Source organism: Ceratosolen solmsi, unplaced genomic scaffold (assembly GCF_000503995.2).
Source record: "Ceratosolen solmsi marchali unplaced genomic scaffold, CerSol_1.0 scaffold10, whole genome shotgun sequence".
Lineage (NCBI taxonomy): Eukaryota > Metazoa > Arthropoda > Insecta > Hymenoptera > Agaonidae > Ceratosolen > Ceratosolen solmsi.
In genome coordinates this window covers 26,820,952-26,842,114 of record NW_011948412.1, presented here as the reverse complement: position 1 = coordinate 26,842,114, position 21,163 = coordinate 26,820,952, and the positions used below count along the sequence as shown (strand labels likewise).

Genomic DNA, 21,163 nt, shown 5'->3' with positions numbered 1-21,163 from the left:
ACATAAATTATTATGAATAAATAATAAAAAAATGATTTTTAATATATTTGATATAATCTTTATAAAATGTTGTTATTAATATAATATAATTGGAATTATGTGATTACTAAAACTTTATGCGATTGCATACCTATGAAATCGGGAAAATAAATATATTTTATAATAATTTGAAAATAATTTATCAAAATATTAATTATAAAATCAAGTAACTGAAGTTGCGTACTAATTTGAACTAACTTATTTGAATAATAATACTATTACAAAAAGTTTTATGTAATAACATTTTTACCAACATATATTATTAGCAGACATTTATTTATTGCGCATATTAATATTTTAACTATTTTCTTGAAATAACGAAGTTTTTATTTAGTGAAATAACCAAATTATACGACGATAAAGTATTATTTCACTTTATAATTTTCGATAATTGATTTCCGACTTATCTGAACAATATAAACAGTTTTTTAGCAATTCTAAAAAGTTTTTTTATTTTTAATACATATTATCTATTGATTCCAGAAATAACAAATCTTGTCAAAAATTTGTATTGAAAATATTAAGTAAAGGACATTTTCTGTTATTTGTACACCAAATATATATGCAAATTTTTTTATATGTATCGTTATTTTTTGTAAGTGGAGTGTCGAATTATACAAATAAAATCAGAATTCTTTATAAATATTAGCAATATTTATTTTATTGCTATTTTATTGCTATTATACAAACTCTATTTTATTTTATTTTATTTGAATATGAAATATTGTGCAAGTCGTTACATGTCTTAATAAAGAATTAAATAAGATATTTAATAACATGTATAAGTGTCAATATTCGTTTCATTATGTAAATTATAAAGAATTTTAAAAAATTATACACAATAATTGCAATAAAAATTTTCAACAAGTAATTTTATTAGATTAATATTAATAAATAATATTTTTTTGTACAAAATCAATTGGTTGTGCCACGAAAAATCAAAATATGTAGTCACCAAAAATATAATACTATTGATAATAACTTAAATTATTAGGATTTATGTAAATAGTCAATGGTATACTTTATCTAACATATAAAAAATTTAAATTTAAGTAACTTAAATGTAAGTTTTCGATTTAAAATAAAATATCGCTTTAGTGGCAAAGCGAATAAAAATTTAGAGAACATAATTTAACTAAATCACAGATACTTAATTTAAGATGACTTTACTCAAGCGCCATCATCATTCTTCCTTTGACACATACTAGCATTTAGATGCTAGTGAAAGCTCCTGAACCTGCACTTCCTACCTGATTCAAGTAGCCTATGTTCAAGTAGTCTATAATCGTATATAATGTCTAATGTATAATAGCATATATAATAGTATATATATATAATAGTAATATAATATAATATAATATTAATATAATAATAATATAATATATATAATATAATATATATATACTATATATATGTGTATATATATATATATATATATATGTACGTACGTCTGTGTGTGTGTATGAACAATATTTTTATAGTGTATCCTATTTTTTTATAATATATTGAAGATAGTTAAGGCTATTTAAGTAATCGAGTTTAACGATATAAAATAATAATATAATTACAAATAAATTTTTTTTTATTTTAATGAAAGATAATAACATTATAAATTTTATAGAAATAAATATATGATTCTATTATGAATATTACAGTCTTTTTTTAATTTTATTAATTCATTGTATGTAAAAAGTATAGATACTATAAATAGTTTGAAAACTATAAGATATTGTAATATTGTTATTGTATAATTCTTAATAAAATTCTTTTATATATAATGCAAATAATTCATTTTTATTTCACTTTTTATTTTTATGATATAATATTTATAGAAATATTTAATATTTAATTATATATTAAATATTATACATAATAAATAATCAGAATAAAACACCGATAATAAATGTTTATCATTTCATTGTTAACAAACAATTATCTACTTATAATATTTAAATAGAAATAAAAAAGAATTTTACTTTTATCAAAGTATAAGTAAAACTGGAAAATTCTTAATTATATTATTCGTTATTATTCAAAGAGTTAATTATTTATAACTTACTATTTTTCCAATTTTAGACAAGTATTGAACATATACGAATATAACCTTAATCTGTTAGTAAAATCTTTATATCCTTAAAATTACATCTGAACTTAATAATTAACACATTTTTTACTGTGAGATTTTTCAATGATTATAAATAATATTTAGAATAGTTAAATACAATAAATTTAACAATAATACTATTGATTAAAAAATATTATTTCAACATATCCTGCATAAAATTTTATAAAAATAAGAACTCGTGTTGACTGGGCATTACTATTCATTTGATTTATTTTGTTTTTTGTATCCTTTTTTTATTACATGCTTCTAAATTTTTATGAAATTTATTTGCTGTATTCTTTAAATTAATTAATTTTTATTTTACATAAAAGAAATTCGACATGTAATTTATCAAAATTTTTTAAATTGTTTATAATATAAAAAATTAAATGTAAAAATAATCAAATATAATGAAACAGAGCTACTTTTCGAAATAATAGTAGATTCAACAATTATACGTAATATTTTTAATTAAATTTTATTGAAAATATAATTAATTTTATATAAAAAATTATTCATAAATATATCAGTTCATACATAAACTACTCTTAATTACATATATTTAAACATGTATATAATGATATGTATATATAATTATGTATATAATTTATGTTTCGTAAAAAATTTGTATGAGATATATAATTAATTTAATATTTAATTATGTGTAATGTACAATTGAGAAATATTTATAAATTTACATTATGGATCTTAAAATAAAAATTATAATAAAACAATTCAACAATACTATTAATCTATATGATTTATATCATGCAAATGAATTAATAAATATAATTCAAAATATTATTGTAGTAAAGTTATTAAATATAAAGTAATTACTAAATGGTAAATTAATAGAATAAAAATATTTAATATCATTTTATAAATTCTGTTGCAGGGTTACAATAAATAATGTTTATAATCATACTCAAATATTTATTTTATTATTTATTATGTACTATAATTAATTGAAAGAAATATAAGGCATGCATTTTGTTTGCATGGAAGTATAAAATACATTATATATTTATTATTTGACAGAAACAAATTTCATAACTTTTGACGCCATATTTATAATAAATTAATTAAAAAAATGTAATAAAAATATTTAATAGACTTTGTTTTAACAAAAATAGGCATTCAATTCAAGATCATATATTGAATATGAAACAAGAATATGAATTATTGAATATGAAACAAGAACAATAAATTCATCGGTTCAATCATGTGGACAAAATAAATAGTTGAAATCGGATAAAAATGAAGAATTTAATAAAGCAAAAAAACACATTCTGAATGTACTTATAGAATATATGTGTTACCTGTAGTAGTGATTGATTGAACAATTAATTATTATATAATTATTTATAATTGATTTTCATACGCTAATATACACATTTGCATTCACAGTTCATTCAACTGCTCTCTCTCTCTCTCTCCCTCTCTCTCTCTCTCTCTCTCTCTCTCTCTCTCTCTCTCTCTCTTTCTCTCTCTATATATACATATTTTTTTTATTACATAGCTAAAATTTGAATAACAATATACTTCATTTCCGCAAATCAATTAAATTACAATTTAAAACTAATTTTAACCTGTATTACAAAATGTGTTATGTTCATTTTCATTTTATTACTATTTAATAATTCAAGATGATGCTATTACTTCGAATATAATACATGTTTGTATTACATTATGTATATATAAAAATTAAAATACAATTACAAAAGTATATAAAATAATTCTGGAAAAATGAAATAATAAAGCTTCAAAGATTAAAATATTTTTATAATATTACTTTATAAAACCCATACACAAAGTTTTAAGTTTCGTGTTCTAGATTACTAGCTAGTAGACACACACGCATAAATGCATGTATATACATATAATAAAAGAGAGATGCTTAAAAAGTAAAAAAGTAATTGAACTAACGTCTACATATATACAATTAAAAATTTATATTTTACAATATTAATCATATTTATCTATATTTATAATAAAAAATACGTACGAATGAAATACGCTTATTGAATTTATAATTTTCACTAGTTCAGTAAAACAACTTATTTGAAATCTGACATTTAGATATTAAAATTAAATATTTGTGTACGGTATTAATAATGTATAATTTTATTATTTAAGGAAGTATTAATTTTTACCTATTACTTTATTTATTAATCCTACATTTTTATAATGTGTATTTGGTTTTTTTTTTTTTACAAAAAAATGTATAAAACTGTAATTAAAATCATCAACTTTTGCATATAGAATCATTTCTTTCAGGATCTTCAGTTGGAAATTGAAACACATCATGATGTATATTCGTCACTTAACGGTACCGGACGAAAACTTTTGAGCTCTCTTGCTAGTCAGGATGATGCAGTAATGCTCCAGAGACGCCTTGATGAAATGAATCAGCGATGGCATCATTTGAAGGCAAAAAGCATGGCTATTAGGTAAGCATTATATTTTTCATTTGTACAAAAAAACGCATTCCACCATTAATATATCTATATCAAACTGAATAAAATTGAGGTAGTCGATTGATTAATTTTATTTTCATTTGAGTTACTAAAAGTTAGGTAAATTTATTGCAATACATCAGTCCCGCATAGAATAATATATTTTTTTTTCTATATAAAGAGCAAATTTTAAATATTGTAAAATGTAATAACAATTTAAACTTTTATATTTTCAGTGCTTTTTCAATAAGGATATTGTTATTAGTCCCATCTTTAATTTTTTATTTTCTTTGTATTTGAATTTAAGTTTCAAACAATTATTCAAAACATTACTTTGGTTTTATTATTCCCCAGTGACAAATATGCTAGTCAAGGTATTTTTGACTAATTTTTGTAATTTATTTGTCATTTACTGTTTCGTGTTTATTTATAATATTTCAGAATTTAACTAGTCAATTATATAAACCGTTTTTACAATCATTTATTTAAATAATTTAATCATTTTTCGGAAAATATTTAAAATACGGAAAGTAAATATTAGTTTTATAATTGAATAAAAATATTATCAATAAAGCCCAATTAGATTTTTGGAATGTTCAAATATATAATTATAATTTAATTAATTGAAATTATTATTTAAATTATTATTTCATAATGTTATAAATGAATCTGTTTCAATGGAGATAATCATAATAATAAATCCTTAATGCTTTTATAAATGCATCAATGATATTTAACCAAGAACTTTTTTCTTATTTGTTCTTATTTTTTTCTTTCATTAAATACTTTATCGCTTTACTGGCATAAAAATAAATTATATAGATTATTATATTTCTGCCCTATGTATAAATATTCAAGAAGATTTTATTCTTGTATTTATTACACAATTTCATTGTTAAATTTTTTAAAAAGTTTAATATAAAAATGAATACCCAATGTCAAATCCTTGTTGATTAATTTACTAAGTTGTTTGTATTTCATATACATTCTTAGCTATATCTTGTAATGATGCATGCTATCTTGAGAGTAATATATTTTTCAAAAATATTGATATAAAGCATGGCTGAATACGATTCATTTGATGAAGATGGAATAATTGCGTATGTTAGAATGAAAATAAAGACAAAAAATGTAGTAAAGAATAACGAAGTAATAATAAAACAAGTTCTTCAATACGGTGCAGAGGCTTGAAGTATAAGATAGTAAATTACGATATGTTCTAAAGACATCCAAACAAAATTATATCTAAAGTTGTAAAATATTTTTCAAAAAAAGATAAATAGTTGAAAAATGGAATACAGTCGATACAAAAATTCGAAAAACATGTGTACAGGACCCAGTTTAGTCCCACTGTCCCAGTAAAGTTTTGTACAATATTCATAGCAAATATTAGTAAATATCATAAGAATTTTTGGTTTGAATACGCTTGCATACATGTATGAAGCACTCTTAAGTATAAGGGGCATGTGAAAAAATAATTTACATATAACTTTTCCTATTATACTTGTTATTTCACTGGAATATTATAGTCCTTATTTGTTTTGTTTTATACCATCGAATATTTTACGTAAACATCTTTTTGTGCAATTTTTTCGATTTTTCAAAAAATAAAAATGTTAAAACATGAATATTTATTATTATATTGTATTTGTTTGGGATTGAAGCAACTTCCAAGACCGTGACATCGGCATCGCTAATCTCTGTGCTCTCAATTTTCTGTAAACACTAGGGACGAGAATTTTTCGTGCACTTGTTTTGTTTTGGTTTCTATTGTCCTAAAATGTTTATAGTCTTGAAGTAATAACATCACTTTGAATTTTCCAAATTTCTCTGGCCTTGTTTTTTCTTAGAATTCTCGAAACTTCTAGAGTTTTCTATCTGCGCCTCATATAAGATTCCAGCGCTGCAACAACGATGCTTTGTTGCTGGCTAAGTAAGCAGCCGCGTGGATATATAAGGCAAGCAGGCGACGAGCCTAGCTCTTTCGCATTGAAAAACTCGTGCAGTGAACTTACGCAGTAAACATCAATCCTTCAGTTTTCCTGTTGTTCAGTTTTCCTGTTCAGGCTTGTAGGCTCACGGTAAATTTCTCAATCAATTAGTTATCAGTTATCACTCTATAAAGCAACCATATTACGCTATATAATAAACAGTCAGTTTTACTCATTATACGTACGTATTTAGCCAGACTCAGCAACAATAAGTTAGTAAACCAAATACAGGGAAACCAATACATTTACCTGTTTTAAGTGCGCTATAGTTCAAGCAGTCAAGAGTGCTAATGCGTTCCAAAAAAGTTCAGGAAATAAGAAGTGTAACACCTGCGCGATCATCACAGAATTAGGTAAGACGAATAAAATTTTCGTGAAATCAATTAATAGAGAAACCATTTATTGAATGCACTTACGCGCCAGCCACGTTCGGCATTATTGAAAGCACGAAGGCATTGAAGGTACGAGTGGCACCCGCCGAGATAGGCATTATATGATCGCAAAGCTCTCGCGAACGGTTGAAGGTGTACGAACAAAATACCGACTACAAGGGCATTTTTGAGGCGCGAGCGCGCCAGCCGTCACTGGCATTATACAAAAAAGTACTAGAGATTTACGACCTCTTACTTTCAGTTTAACCATTTACTATCAAGCGCACTAGGTCAAGGATCAGAAGATTTACAACCTCCTACCCCTGCATATAGTGCATGCTAACGCCACGTGATCATTACCACCTAACTGCAAGATCTCGCAGATTCTCAACATCATCTTAGAATCATATTCATTGTGTAATCTGTAAATAAAGGAAAAAAACAGTAAGACACGCAACTGTATTAATTGTTGAATAAATACGCTAACCCTTCCACTTGCTGCAATCCTCCCACCGAACACCTGGAAGTTTTTAGTCTAATTCTATACAGCATTATTATGTATTTTTCTAATACTTTTAAATTTATTTAACAAAATGTTTCAATGTATTCTCATATTCTACATAAAAACTAATGAAAAAGAGGACAAAAAAATTATTTTATCATAAAATTTAATTAAAATTTCCATTTTCTTAACAAAGAAAATGCCATTAATTATTTAATTCTTATTAGATAAATATTTAAATAAATGTAAACATTAAACAAAATAAAATTACACCTGATAAATATTATTATAATTCAAGTTCCAGGTCCGATATTAATAATTTTTTTTAGAAAAATTAAATGTTTATAGAGAAAAATAATTATTTTTAAATATTCCATAAATACTAATATAAATTCTAAGATTTATTTAAGATTCATAATCTGATAGGAATAATTAAGATGTTTTATATAAACTTTAAGAAAGAATATTTCTATTATGACTATTAATATTAAAATAGATTAAATCTTAACTATTTCAAAGAAACTTAGTCATTAGTAATTATAAATTATATTAATAAACAAATAAAATAATTTAAAATTTTAATATTTTAGTAATTCATAGATCGATATATAGTAATGTACCTTTTGTTCCATAAATTATCACCGTCATTAGATCATAAAAACGATACTTGTGTTTATTGACTCCATATTTTTTCAGAATTTCAAATGTGTACATACAATCAGTAATGTTATACAGCCATAAATTATTTTCTATATTATCATAAATTAAACAAAAGCTCTTGTATACTTTAACCTTAATATATATTTAAGTATATGTTTAAAAACATTTAATCGTAGATTAAATATATCGTTATTAGATATATAAATTTATTGATTTCACGTCCTTATATTATTAATATACTATAATTTGAATTGAATTAAATAGAATTTACAATAAGTAATTTTAATATTATTAACTTTCTTCAATTTTAATCTACAATTCATATATATTATAAACATAAAATAAAAATATTTTTCGATTTCTGTCATTGTATTAAATATTTTTCCATTAGCAATAATTTTTCTGTTACACATTAGTTTTCTATTTATTCCTTTAAATACTACAAATTAATAAAAAATTATAACAATTACATTTTATAAATTTTATATTTATTTACAGAATATTCATATAACAATTTATTATCTAAAAATGTTACTTTGTGGACTTATGTAATTTTATATTTTACGTAGTCTTAATATTGTTGTACTTCACTACATTCCTGATAGTATGAAATATTAAAATAAATTCTAAATATATTAAAATACAAAATTGAACATTTCTTCAGTTATGGATATACTCGAAATGATAAGAAATAAACTAAGTGGAGCTGTATAAATAAAAAGCATATTTAATGACACTTTTTATTTAATGCGATCAATAGGATTAAATAATAATTAATATTTATAAATATTAGGACACATCGTTATAAATATCCATGAATTATATATCTTATCAATGTAATAAATATATATACATTTATAAATTTGTTATAGCGCTTGTTTGATACTTGTAATTGTAAAAATCCATTTCTAATAATATTAAACTATATTTTATAATGGTAAAATATAACAGACCACTCAGATTATCTCCAGTTACTCTCCTTTCTTTCCAAATGAAGCAATATTCCACCATTTGTAATATCCAGTAACTATCAAAATTAAATGCTCGATATCGTTATAGGAATCGCCTAGAAAGTAATACCGAACATTGGAATGCGCTTTTGCTGTCCTTACGCGAACTTATCGAATGGGTAATACGAAAGGATACTGAATTGTCTGGCCTGGGTCCAGTCTGCGGTGATATTGGAGCCCTTCAGAAACAGCAGGTACATATTGTTCCTAATCCCGTCTGCAAGTCTGCAAGATATATGTACAAAACTGGTATACATAGATGTACGATATTGCATATATATATATATATATATATATATATGCAAATGTTTATATATAAAAAAAAATTAGTTATTCTTATTCTTCATGTCCTAAAACCTCTGAAAAACTTGCACATAAGAACAAATATGAAATGTGTGTAAACGTTAACGATAAAAGAGAATATTACATCGGTTTTATATATTTTTACTTGTTTTTATTGGATTTCTGTATTGAATTATAAATAAATAATATGATTCAGCGAATTTCCCTCATATTTATTTATTTTCAATTCTAATTAATTTTCGTTAAATTTAATTTTGAATATGATTTATTTTAATATACTTCTTTTGATGGTTAATTTTCAACAACAAATAAATTTAATTAAAAACAATTTATTACGATAGATATGCCCAAGTAGGAAAAACAAATAATGCTACTTACTGATTTTTCTATTGATTTAGATAATGGAAAATTATAATAAAAATTTTTTGTAATACAAATCCGTTTAAATTTCAATCCAAAAAGATTTCAATAACATAAAGAAAATATTTATTCAATTTTATCAAAATTAAATTTTAGTGAAAATTTTTTGTTCTTTGACAGAAATTATTGAATTGCTTTAGTGGCAAGCCTTCCACACATTCGCGTCGTAAAATTACATTCAGTTACATCAATGGAATAAATCTAATATAGCTATTTTCTGTCATATTAATTGAAATTAATATAAATATCACCTATACGTTTTATAATAAATTGTGCATTAGTAATCCCGTAGTTGTCCTTTGAATTGATATGACCGTTTAGAAATATTAATGAAGAATCAAAAACTTTATTATTTAAATAAAAAAACTTCATCAATAATAACTAAATAAATAAAATAAATGATAAGGATTGCGCAGAAATGAACTCGGACCATGATTAAATTGTATTTCCACATATTAACATTTCATTTCTTATTGATATGTATCACAAGAAAAACATTTAATTTGAAAAATATAAGAAGACATTTGAATAGTGTTGCAATTTGTTTCCGATTAAAAAATTCAATCGTAAAAACAAAATTTAATGAAATATATTAACGTATTAACTGTTTAAAATTGTTTTAAAGCAATTTTAAAAATATACATAATTTATACAAGGATATAAATGAAAAATTAATTTTTTAATTTGTATTTAAAATTATCTATAAAATTAACTATTTAAAAGAGTCTTATCTTAATACTACAACCCATATTTTTAAATTATTATTACTTTGTATCTTGGAATATGATATTCCTGTATGAATATATTATTTCTATTAATTTAAATTTCAATAATTAATAAATATTCATTCTATTATTTCGGATGAAACATTATAGATGTGTAAATTAATATTTTGTATATAATAATTAATTTATTCTATGCATACTATAAACTTAATATCCTTATTATTTTAACATCTCATACTATTATTTGAAATAATATTTTGAAAACAAAACGTATTATGTATTGTTCTCAGGATGATTATCGAGGATTTAGGAGACAACTGGAAGACAAGAGACCACTTGTCGAAAACAGTTTGCTTAGCGGTCAACAGTATATTTCAAATGAGCTGGCTTTATCAGATACTTCAGACACAGAAAGTAAGTTCTCTGGACAGCTATAATATTACACGAAACGAAAATAAATGCTCAACATGTGTCTACATTTTAGATACAATTTAAATTGAATTTAATTTTCATTGATTTACTTTTACTCGTTACAGTTCAAGCTATACATTTCATTTCATGTAATTTGTTTAAGATTTACTAACTATTTAAAAATTTTCAATTTACTTGTACATGGACAATTACTTCACATATAATTAATAATATTATTAATATTTAATGTGGTTAAAAACATATATATATAAACAATATATATCAATAATTTTTATTATTATTGGTAATGTGTAATCAGATAAAAGCACTTTGAATATCTTTGAATTTCATTTTTATAATAGACTTTGAATATATAAATATATACAAAAATAATTTTCTAATTATAATTTAATTCATTTAATTTAATATTTAAATCATCAAATAATTATAGTAAATCCAACGATAAAATAATTAAAATGATTTTATTTCAACTCTAACAAATTTAACTTATACTTGCATCACTATGCCTAAAAAAGACATGGAAATTTGGTATCTGTTCATTTCGAAATATTTTGATTTTAAAATATTCATGTGTAAATTAATAGATTTTTTACCCCTTTGTTATAATTTTTATATGTAAATTAGCTAAAATATTATAAATATTATTGATTATATATATCTTTAGCCACAAACGGAGTAGTTATAATTATGGAAAATATTCAACGTTATAGTATAATATTCATCCATTAACATGAGATTTTTGTTGAGATATAATCCTTGGAATAAAGACTTACTAATTAAGTTTTAAAGAATTGATATAAAATTGTATTTTTATTAACATTATTTGACATTATTACAATTAACATTATTATGACAATTAATCGTTCTTTATAGTTTTTTCTTAATATTACAAAACGCTAACTAAAAGAGTGAAGTCTACTTTTGAAAATATAATCTCTTTTTAATAATTTTATGTATTTTTTAGTAAATAAAACCTTAAATATTAATGCTTATTTTCATTTTCATTAATTTTTTAGTCGGTCTAGAGTTTGACGGCAACTCTCGTGGTTATCAGAGTACCGAGGAACAAGCGCGTGAGCTTACAAGTAGCATACGCCGTGAAGTGAGTAAGCTCTCGAAGCAATGGAATGCCCTTATCGAGCGTAGTGACTCTTGGAAGCGAAAACTTGACGACACAGCTACGGTAAGTGTTTATTTATTATGTTTTTAATGAAAGAAAAACTTTATTTATGTTGCATTGTTCGATATTCTTTAATTTTATTTTACTTCGTTTATTTCTTTACACTTCATAAAAATGGATATATTTGTGGCAAGTGCGTTTCATATCTGCATTATTCATTTTGTGTTTTTCAAAATTACGATAATAGAAATACAGTATACAAAATACTATATTACAAACTTTGATCTCAATTTAAACAGTAATCTAATTTATTAGTTATTTCATACACAATTTATTATCAATCAATAACATATAATAAAAATATATTTGAGAACATATTTGTTGTAGATAATTAAAATTCTTTTTAATAGTTATATTTGAAATACACAATACTGTTACGAAATCGTAAAAATATGTATTCCACGTAATTTATTAAAATTTTATAATTATTTTTATAATATTTATAAGCAAATTGATTTAATTATGAATACTAATCAAAATTATTAACAATGTTTTAGTTAAAATGTCTAATTTATTTTTTATTGATATCATCTGTTATATCACCATGAATTATAATTTCATTAAATATACTTTAACATAATTATGAATAAATTGAAAGTAAATTAATATTAATTATATTAATAGTATTTATATTAATAATCTCACAATATTTTATAATAATAGCATATAATGTATATTTATAGAGTAGTCAGATCTAAATTTAATAAACAGAACTATGAAACAATTATAAAAACATATATGTGTAACAAATAGTTACATATCAATATTAATGAATAATATTTTTATTTACTTTGAACAAATATATAAATTTGCTATAAAAATAATTATTCTAATAGTATTTTTAATTCATTTTCAAACGTCCTCAAATAATTTTAATACAGCATAGTCAAATGTAATATCAGAACAATTTTTATAGTCAAAATATAAAGGAAATGTGTTTTTTAAATATTCCTTATAATAATACTATATGTATTTAAATTTAAACATATTTTTCTTATATAATAAATCCTTTAAAAAATCTAACATGTAAATCTATATCAAAGAAATATAAATGTTCTTTATGTCAATAATATTAAAAAATTTTTTATTATTTATTAATGAATTTAAAATAATAAATAAAGTTATTTTGCAGTTCATATAAAGATTTCGATTTTAAATAATTTTTTTTACTTCTAACGAAGGAAGAAATTAAAGTAATTAATGAAAGGAAAAAATTAAGTCGGAAGAAATAAAGTAAAAAATAAATATCAAAATTTCAAAAGAAAATGGAAAATATAATAAATAAAATAATATAATTAAGAATTAAAAATCGCAATAAAAAAAATATTATTAATAATTACTAAATAATTAATTTTTTAATACTAAATTGGTGATTTGATATAAAAAATTAAAATATCAATTGCAAGATAACTTATTTGAATAAATATTAAAGAGTTCATTTGTTACCCGATCACGTTTTATTCGAATAACTACTCGTTTAGCTTGATTAATAGATATAATTAAATATAACTATAATTTTTGTTCAATTTTGTCAGTGTATAGTCTCAGGGAACAACAATATATCAAAGCCATTTATAGTGTTATAAGTACAAATATACATCCAAAGACATTAAGCTATCCTAGAACGTTTTCATAATTCAAATGCATTGAAGCTTTGTATATAAATCAACCTATTATCTGCTAATTTTGAGACTCGATGTAAAATTGAATTTCTATTGTTTAAGATTATCTTATTTATTATTATTATAAAAATTAATGATAGAACAACAGTAATTTATGTTTAATTAATTAGTCATTTGGGTATTCTCAATCGATCAGTAATTTCATCGATTTTTATTTAATTTATCCTTATTCGAAACGAGTACTTCTTATTTTCATAATAATATAATTGCCTATTTGCGTTTTTTAAAAGAAACTTTGATAGTTTATGGATTATTGTATAATTCTAAAATATAACGTAATTTTATTTTTATTATATTCGTTTTAAAGAAATTGTTTGTATTATTTCTATTATTTGAACCAACCGATACAATGAAACATTTTAAAAGAATGAATGAACAGCAAATACTAAAACTAATACCGTAGTACTAATATGAAGAAAATATCGGATATTTTTCCCTTTTTTTATTTAATATATTCTTTATATATAACTTATTTATTATTTATCTATCTTTTATTTTACTTATATTAATTTTTAAATCCAAATGGTAATTTTTATGGAAATAGAACAAAACTCTAATTTATTAATTAAATGACTAATAAATAATACTATGGCAATACGGGAAGAATACTAGATGTTTATGATCTATAACGAATAAAACAGTTTCATAGTTTTTCTGTTATATGTAATAATATAATTATGTAGCAAGGTGTATTAAATTAATCGCTTTAATAAATATTATAATATTGTTACATTATATTGCAATCTAATAAGCATTCAAATGAAAATCAAGCTATAATTCAGAATGTAAATAAAAAAGGACAAATTTTGATTATCAGATGAAGAATTAGATCTAAAATTATTTTTGAGAATATTTGAATATATTAAAACGTTTTGATGAAGTTATATATAAACTGCTGAGAATTATTGATAAATAACTATTTGTTACTAAAGCCAATGTAGAAAATTTGTTTATTAAAAATAAGTACATAGTCCTCTATGATCTTGATGCAACATCTATTACTCAGAATTTTGTTCGCACAGATCTTTTCATTAAAAAAAGTATTAATCTAATAAGATTTCTATTCTATTAAAAATGACAAAATTAGATACAAATATTATTAAGAAATAAATGAAATATTTCACATAAAAATTCAATATTTTTTTCTCCTACTAAAAATAATAAACGTTAATTATTTTATAATTTATTTAACTGTAATTTTTGAGTAATTGTAATTGTATAGAATAAGATAATATATATTTCGATTCATATATATATATTATCTTATTCTTGTATAAATAATCTTGTATAAATATTTATTTTATAAATTATTTTAATTCTATTTGTTGCATATAAATCGAAATATATACTTTCATAATTCATATATATCTTGAAATATTAGAATAATTATTTTTAAAACGTTGAAGTTTCTTTTTCCAATAAGCACTGTTATGATTTTATATGATAAAATTAATTTATTTAAAAAAATAATTTCATTCCTCGTATGTATAATGAAAAAATTTCTACGTTTATTTTTCTTTTCAGCACAAACAAGAAAGAAAGGAAGACTAACACAAACAATTAAATAGTTATAAATCCCTTTCACCATTTATTTCCAAATGCTTTTTAATGGACATAATTTGTAACTGGAATTATGAACAGAAATTCTTTCTATAATTAATTATTGCGCCTATTATAAAATATTTGGTTGAAAATATTTACGCTTACACTCCGGTCACTTTTACACACTCTTGTCAGTTTTATTGCTCTCTAGACAGTATGTATAAATAAATCCAATATACAAAAGTACTGAATATACAAAAAGCGAATGAATATAAAATTGATATATTTTTAAGCAAAAGCCAAAATTCTAAATACATCCAATATAGAATTTATAGAATAAATTAAAAAAAGGAAAGTCGAAAACAATAACAAAAAATAAATAAATATAAACACTTAGAAAAGTATTGATTCAATAAATTTGTAAAATAAAATTTGTATAATAAGATAAGATAAGAAGACAATATTAATGAAACCATTTAAGGCAAAATTTAAACAATCAGATTAAAAATTAATAAGAATTTATTGAAATTTGGGATTTAATGATATACGTATGAAATATTGTAATTTACATTTTACTTTTACATGTTTTTGTTAAAAATTATCAGTAATGCAGATCATGAATTAGAACAAGAATGTGTTATTACATTTTATTTTAGCAAATTATGACCGTAAATTGTTAACATACATGTACAGTAATACATGTAATGTATAAGAAAAATATAATCATTGTAAAAGCTAAATTTAAGTATAAATTATGTATTTCGCTAAACAAGTTTTAAAAATTTTAATTCATTTAATTAGGAAATTAATTCTTATATTTTTTGGATTTTCAAATAAATATTATTTAGAATTTATTAATACTACTAATTTCAATATCGTGTGTAATAAGATTAATAAAAATTTCTCATTTTACTATGGAATTAAATTATATACTAGTTCTTTTATAAAAATAAAAATAATAATAATAAAAACAATAATAATAATAATATATGCAAATGTATTCATGAATCTTATACAATTATATAACAGAAAATGCAATGTATAAAGCGAATGAAAGTTATAAAATTCAAAAATTTAATTCGAGCTTTACAAGATATTATTTATGATTTAAATAATATTTCAGTTATAATTTTTAAAATAATTCAGTTATATATGCAAAGTATATAAATTTCAAAATTGTATAATTATGTATTCTAAGATATACTGTAATATACATTTTTAAATATTTTTAATATTTGGATTTTAAAAATTCATTAATTTATTAAAATGATTTCGGAACAAATTTTCATTATTAATTACATACCCTTTTTTAATTAAAATGATTCAATTTTAATGTTTACTATTGATATACACATATATGATTATACTTTTACATAAATATTTATATCTCTTGTAAAATTACTTATATAGAATAACAATAATTTATTATGTATGAAATAAAAACAGCTTTATTATATCAAAAAAATATAAAATGAATAAAAATTTGTTCATTCATATCTTATATTAATTGAATATGAATTTCAATTTATAAGATATAAAATTGAAGCGCATATTAAATTCGTTTTTATTCTTGTAGGAATAATATTAAAAAATTAAATGAATTAATATTACAAAATAAAATAAAATTTATAATGACATATAATAATTCAATTTAATCTCCTAATAAATTAAACATTTTTAATTATAACAAAAAATTATTATTCGAACTTATTGATAATGAGTCCATAACAATAGATTCATAAAACCATTTTACAGGTTAATTTTATACAATATAATATAAATATATACTTTGTAAGTTTTTATTGTACTTTCATTTTTACAAATTTATCTGACCAAGTATTGCATGAAATTAAGGTAACTTTTTCAACATCACTGATCAACAAATCTGAAGAATAAAATAATGCCATATTATTTTGCATGACATTCAAAAATAATATCATTCGTTCATATAAATAAAATAATTTAGTGTTCGACGTTTATAAATAATATGATAAATGTTTCTAGAAAACTTTTCTAAATCATTTAAAAAATTACTAGTGTTTTCCATTCTATAATATGTATCAATTAAACAATATGTTATTAGTTAATGATATTTACCATTTAAAAATTTAATTTAAAAAAATTATTAATCGCAAAAATCTTAAAAATAGTGATAAGAAATAAAGTATTTTATAGAAATAAGAAAGTAATAATTTTCGAATTTTAATTTAACTTCTATCTTTAACTTCGATACATTTGATTGTAGATATGATAAACAAAATATATTGTAACTTTGTAATGCATATACAATGAATATGAGTAAAAACCATTGCTAATAAGTAAAACAGTTGTAGTTCAGTGATTAATCTGAGTTAAATATAGTCAAATGCATAAGAACTGACATTGAAAGTGCAGCAAAAAGAATCTATATTCATATTGGAATATTATAAACATCGAAAATCTTGTAAAATGGCATTTGTACAATAAAATTTTATATAACTGGAAGAGACTATTTGATAATAAATAAGAGTACATTTAACTTTTTATTAATAAATCATTCGTTTAATCACTGTATACGTAAATAATTGAACAAATGTGATTTTTGATACATTTTTATTATTCTTTTTATTATTATTGTCGTCATTGTTATTTTTAGAATATTAATATTTATGTAAAATATATAGTTACAAAATTAATTCTGCAGATAAAATATACTAATTTATAATTTATAAAAGTATATAAAAATGATTCTATAATAATATTATTATATTAGTTATAATTGCTCTAACGATTCTAACACTGATTGTATTTGTATGGTTGGTAATTTGTACAAATCATGTAACTGTTATAAACTTACATTAATACTATCTATTCTCTACTTTTTTTTTTGTTTTCTACGTTTTCAATAAACAAACTTAACCAAAAATTTTGACGTCAATAATTGTCACTTAATTTTCTTAATTTACGATTGCAATATTCTACTTAATATTTTCTGAGATTATCATAATTTATTCAAAATATTGTCTATTAATAACAAATAATAGAATTTAAAAATTATCAATCCAATACCTACATTATTATTTTTAATAAAATAAAGATTTTGTAAAATATAGAACAATATTCAGTCATAATTTTTTTGAAAAAATATCTAAATTAGAAAATTCTAGAGCTCTTTACATAAAAAATTTAATGTCAATTTATATAGAATTTATACAGAAAAGGAGAAAGTTGGACAGGAAAAGAAAAAATCACTGTAAATTTTAATGCCAATCGAGTCTCGACTTAAGTTTGAGTTAGCATTTTAAATCCAAGTATATTATAATATTATAAAATGAGTGAAGGAGAAAAAAAAATTTTCAGTGTGATTCATAAACGTGTAATTAAATAAACAGATTAAAATAAATAAAACATATTTTGAATAAGATTTTTAAAAATATATTTATAAATCTAAAACTTTTCTTTTATTTGCATGAAAATTCATGCACTGTATTAAAAAATCTTTTTGAAAATAAAAATAATCATTTTATAAAATTAATAATATAGAATAAAACGTATTATAAAAATATATAATAATTATATAATATTTATTAATATAAAATGCAAACAATGCTTTTAAATTAAACAAAAGCCATATTAAATGAAAGATAATTATAAAAATCCAAGAGTATAACAGATATAAATGTATATTGTTATTTATTCAATATATACAATAATAAATAGTGTAATAGAGATTTTGTCAAATTTAAATATTTGAAATTACATTATTTATAAATATATTTAATTTAATAAAATATTATTTTTAAAATAATTTCGAAAGCTGTAAAATAAGAAATAATTAATAATTAATATAATTAATCGAATATCAATTAGGTCGTTTGTTTAAAATTAGTTTAAAATTCATTATAATAAATTATAAAAATATGCCCATTACATAAATTCAATTATTATTATAATAGTATTATAGTTTTATATATTTATTACAATACACTAATAAAAATAAAAAATAAAAAAATTAATTAAAAGTAATATATATATTTTAATTATAAAATTTTACAAACGTTCTAAATATGTGTGTATATAGGAATGATAGATTTTGACAATATGAAAATATTTCATGTATAGTTCACGATCAAATAATTATATAGTTATAATTTTATTATAACTATAATATATAACTATACAAATATTATATAATTGTATACTAAAATTTACAAATATGTATTTATGAGATTGAAAGATTATGAAAATATGTTTGAAAAATATTTGTAGATATGCGTATACTTAATTTTTTATTTAGTCAAATAAATTGAAGTTTATATAAATATATTTTTAACATAAAGTAGAATAATTACGTTTATTTTAAATCAGTAATTATATAATATATAAAAAACTTAATTTTTATACAAATCAGTGCTATTATTTACTATTTGTAGAACATATTTTTCAAATATATTATACATAGTATCTATATATTATAAATCTAACTTATAATTTATTTAGTTTGTTAAGGTTTACAAGAAATAGAAAAAGATTCAAATTTTTATGTATTTCATAAGATAATAACATTATAAAAGAGGAATATTACCGCTATAAATTTTAATTTTTCTTATTTTATGAATCATTTAACTTTTTCATACAAAATATATTAGGCTATATTTAAATATTCTATATCAATTGAGTAAACCAATGTTTAAAAATGTACAAATAATTAATAGTCATACGATATTAAAAAATTATCATTTCTTTAAAAAATTAATTTTATTTATTTATAATAAAGTAAAGTGACTATTAAATATAAAGAAAAGTGAGAAGGAAATACAAAGAGAATGAGAAAAACAATTCCGTCTCTCGTTGAAAGAGCTGAGAGGCAAGTAAGTACAGAAAAGGAGCCGTTGTTCAGTTAGAAATCTCTTGGAACCCGTTGGGATTTGTGTTTGCCGACATTTAGTGACACGCTCGCAAACACATGCACAAACGAGATCGTGGACGAGAGAGAATCAGCGTTAGGGACTCCGCGCCGCGGGTAGAAGGGAGTGACGACTCCCGCAAGCGCCGTAGCATCGCACACAAGTCTTCGCCATAGGCAGCTATTTCACTCTCCCAGTACTACTCTCCTCAGTTCACTCTCGCTTGTCAACGTGTGTGCAGTTGTGTGTATACTTTTAAACTATGCCTTTTGTTAATTCTTTTTTTATGTATTGATTCATTCTTTTTTAATTAATTACAATTTTTATCTTAATTTTGGTGCTCGTTTTGCGTGAATTTTGTAAGCAATCTTATTTTTTAATATATTAATTCATTCGATTTAGTACAATAAGAAAATGCTAATCGTTACACTTTCAATTTAATAATGAACAACTTATTCCAATTTACTTTCATAATCGCCTGTTCACTTTTCTTTACAATGTCTTGTAATTATTTATTTTTTGCATTTTATATAATTCATTCAAATGTTTATTAATTTCTTTTTTTAAAGTATTTTTTTTAGATTTAGAGTTTCCTATATGTTCTATGTATAGTTATGATTCTTCTTCTGTATAAATCCTGCAACAATTTAATTATTATTTATTGTGGAGTCATAATTTTTTTTATATACAATGTATTATTGTTGTAAAATGAAAATATTAAAATTACTTAGTATTACAGTTTTGAAAATTTATAATTGTATATTTAAGAAATAAAGCTGTACTGTAATGACTAATAAATAAATATTTTATGTTAATATAATATTATATTCTCAAAATAATATTATAATTATTAATTTTAT

At 21.2% G+C, this 21,163-nt stretch overlaps 1 protein-coding gene across 1 annotated transcript in view; it reads left to right on the top strand.

Annotated features, from left to right (window-relative positions):
* Window positions 1–21,163, top strand: part of LOC105363763 (dystrophin, isoform B-like) — a 75,266-nt gene that overhangs the window by 37,575 nt on the left and 16,528 nt on the right. Inside the window, 4 exon segments of the mRNA XM_011501535.1 lie at window positions 4,421–4,593; window positions 9,183–9,327; window positions 10,872–10,995; window positions 12,030–12,196. Coding sequence (XP_011499837.1) covers window positions 4,421–4,593; window positions 9,183–9,327; window positions 10,872–10,995; window positions 12,030–12,196 — 609 coding nt within the window.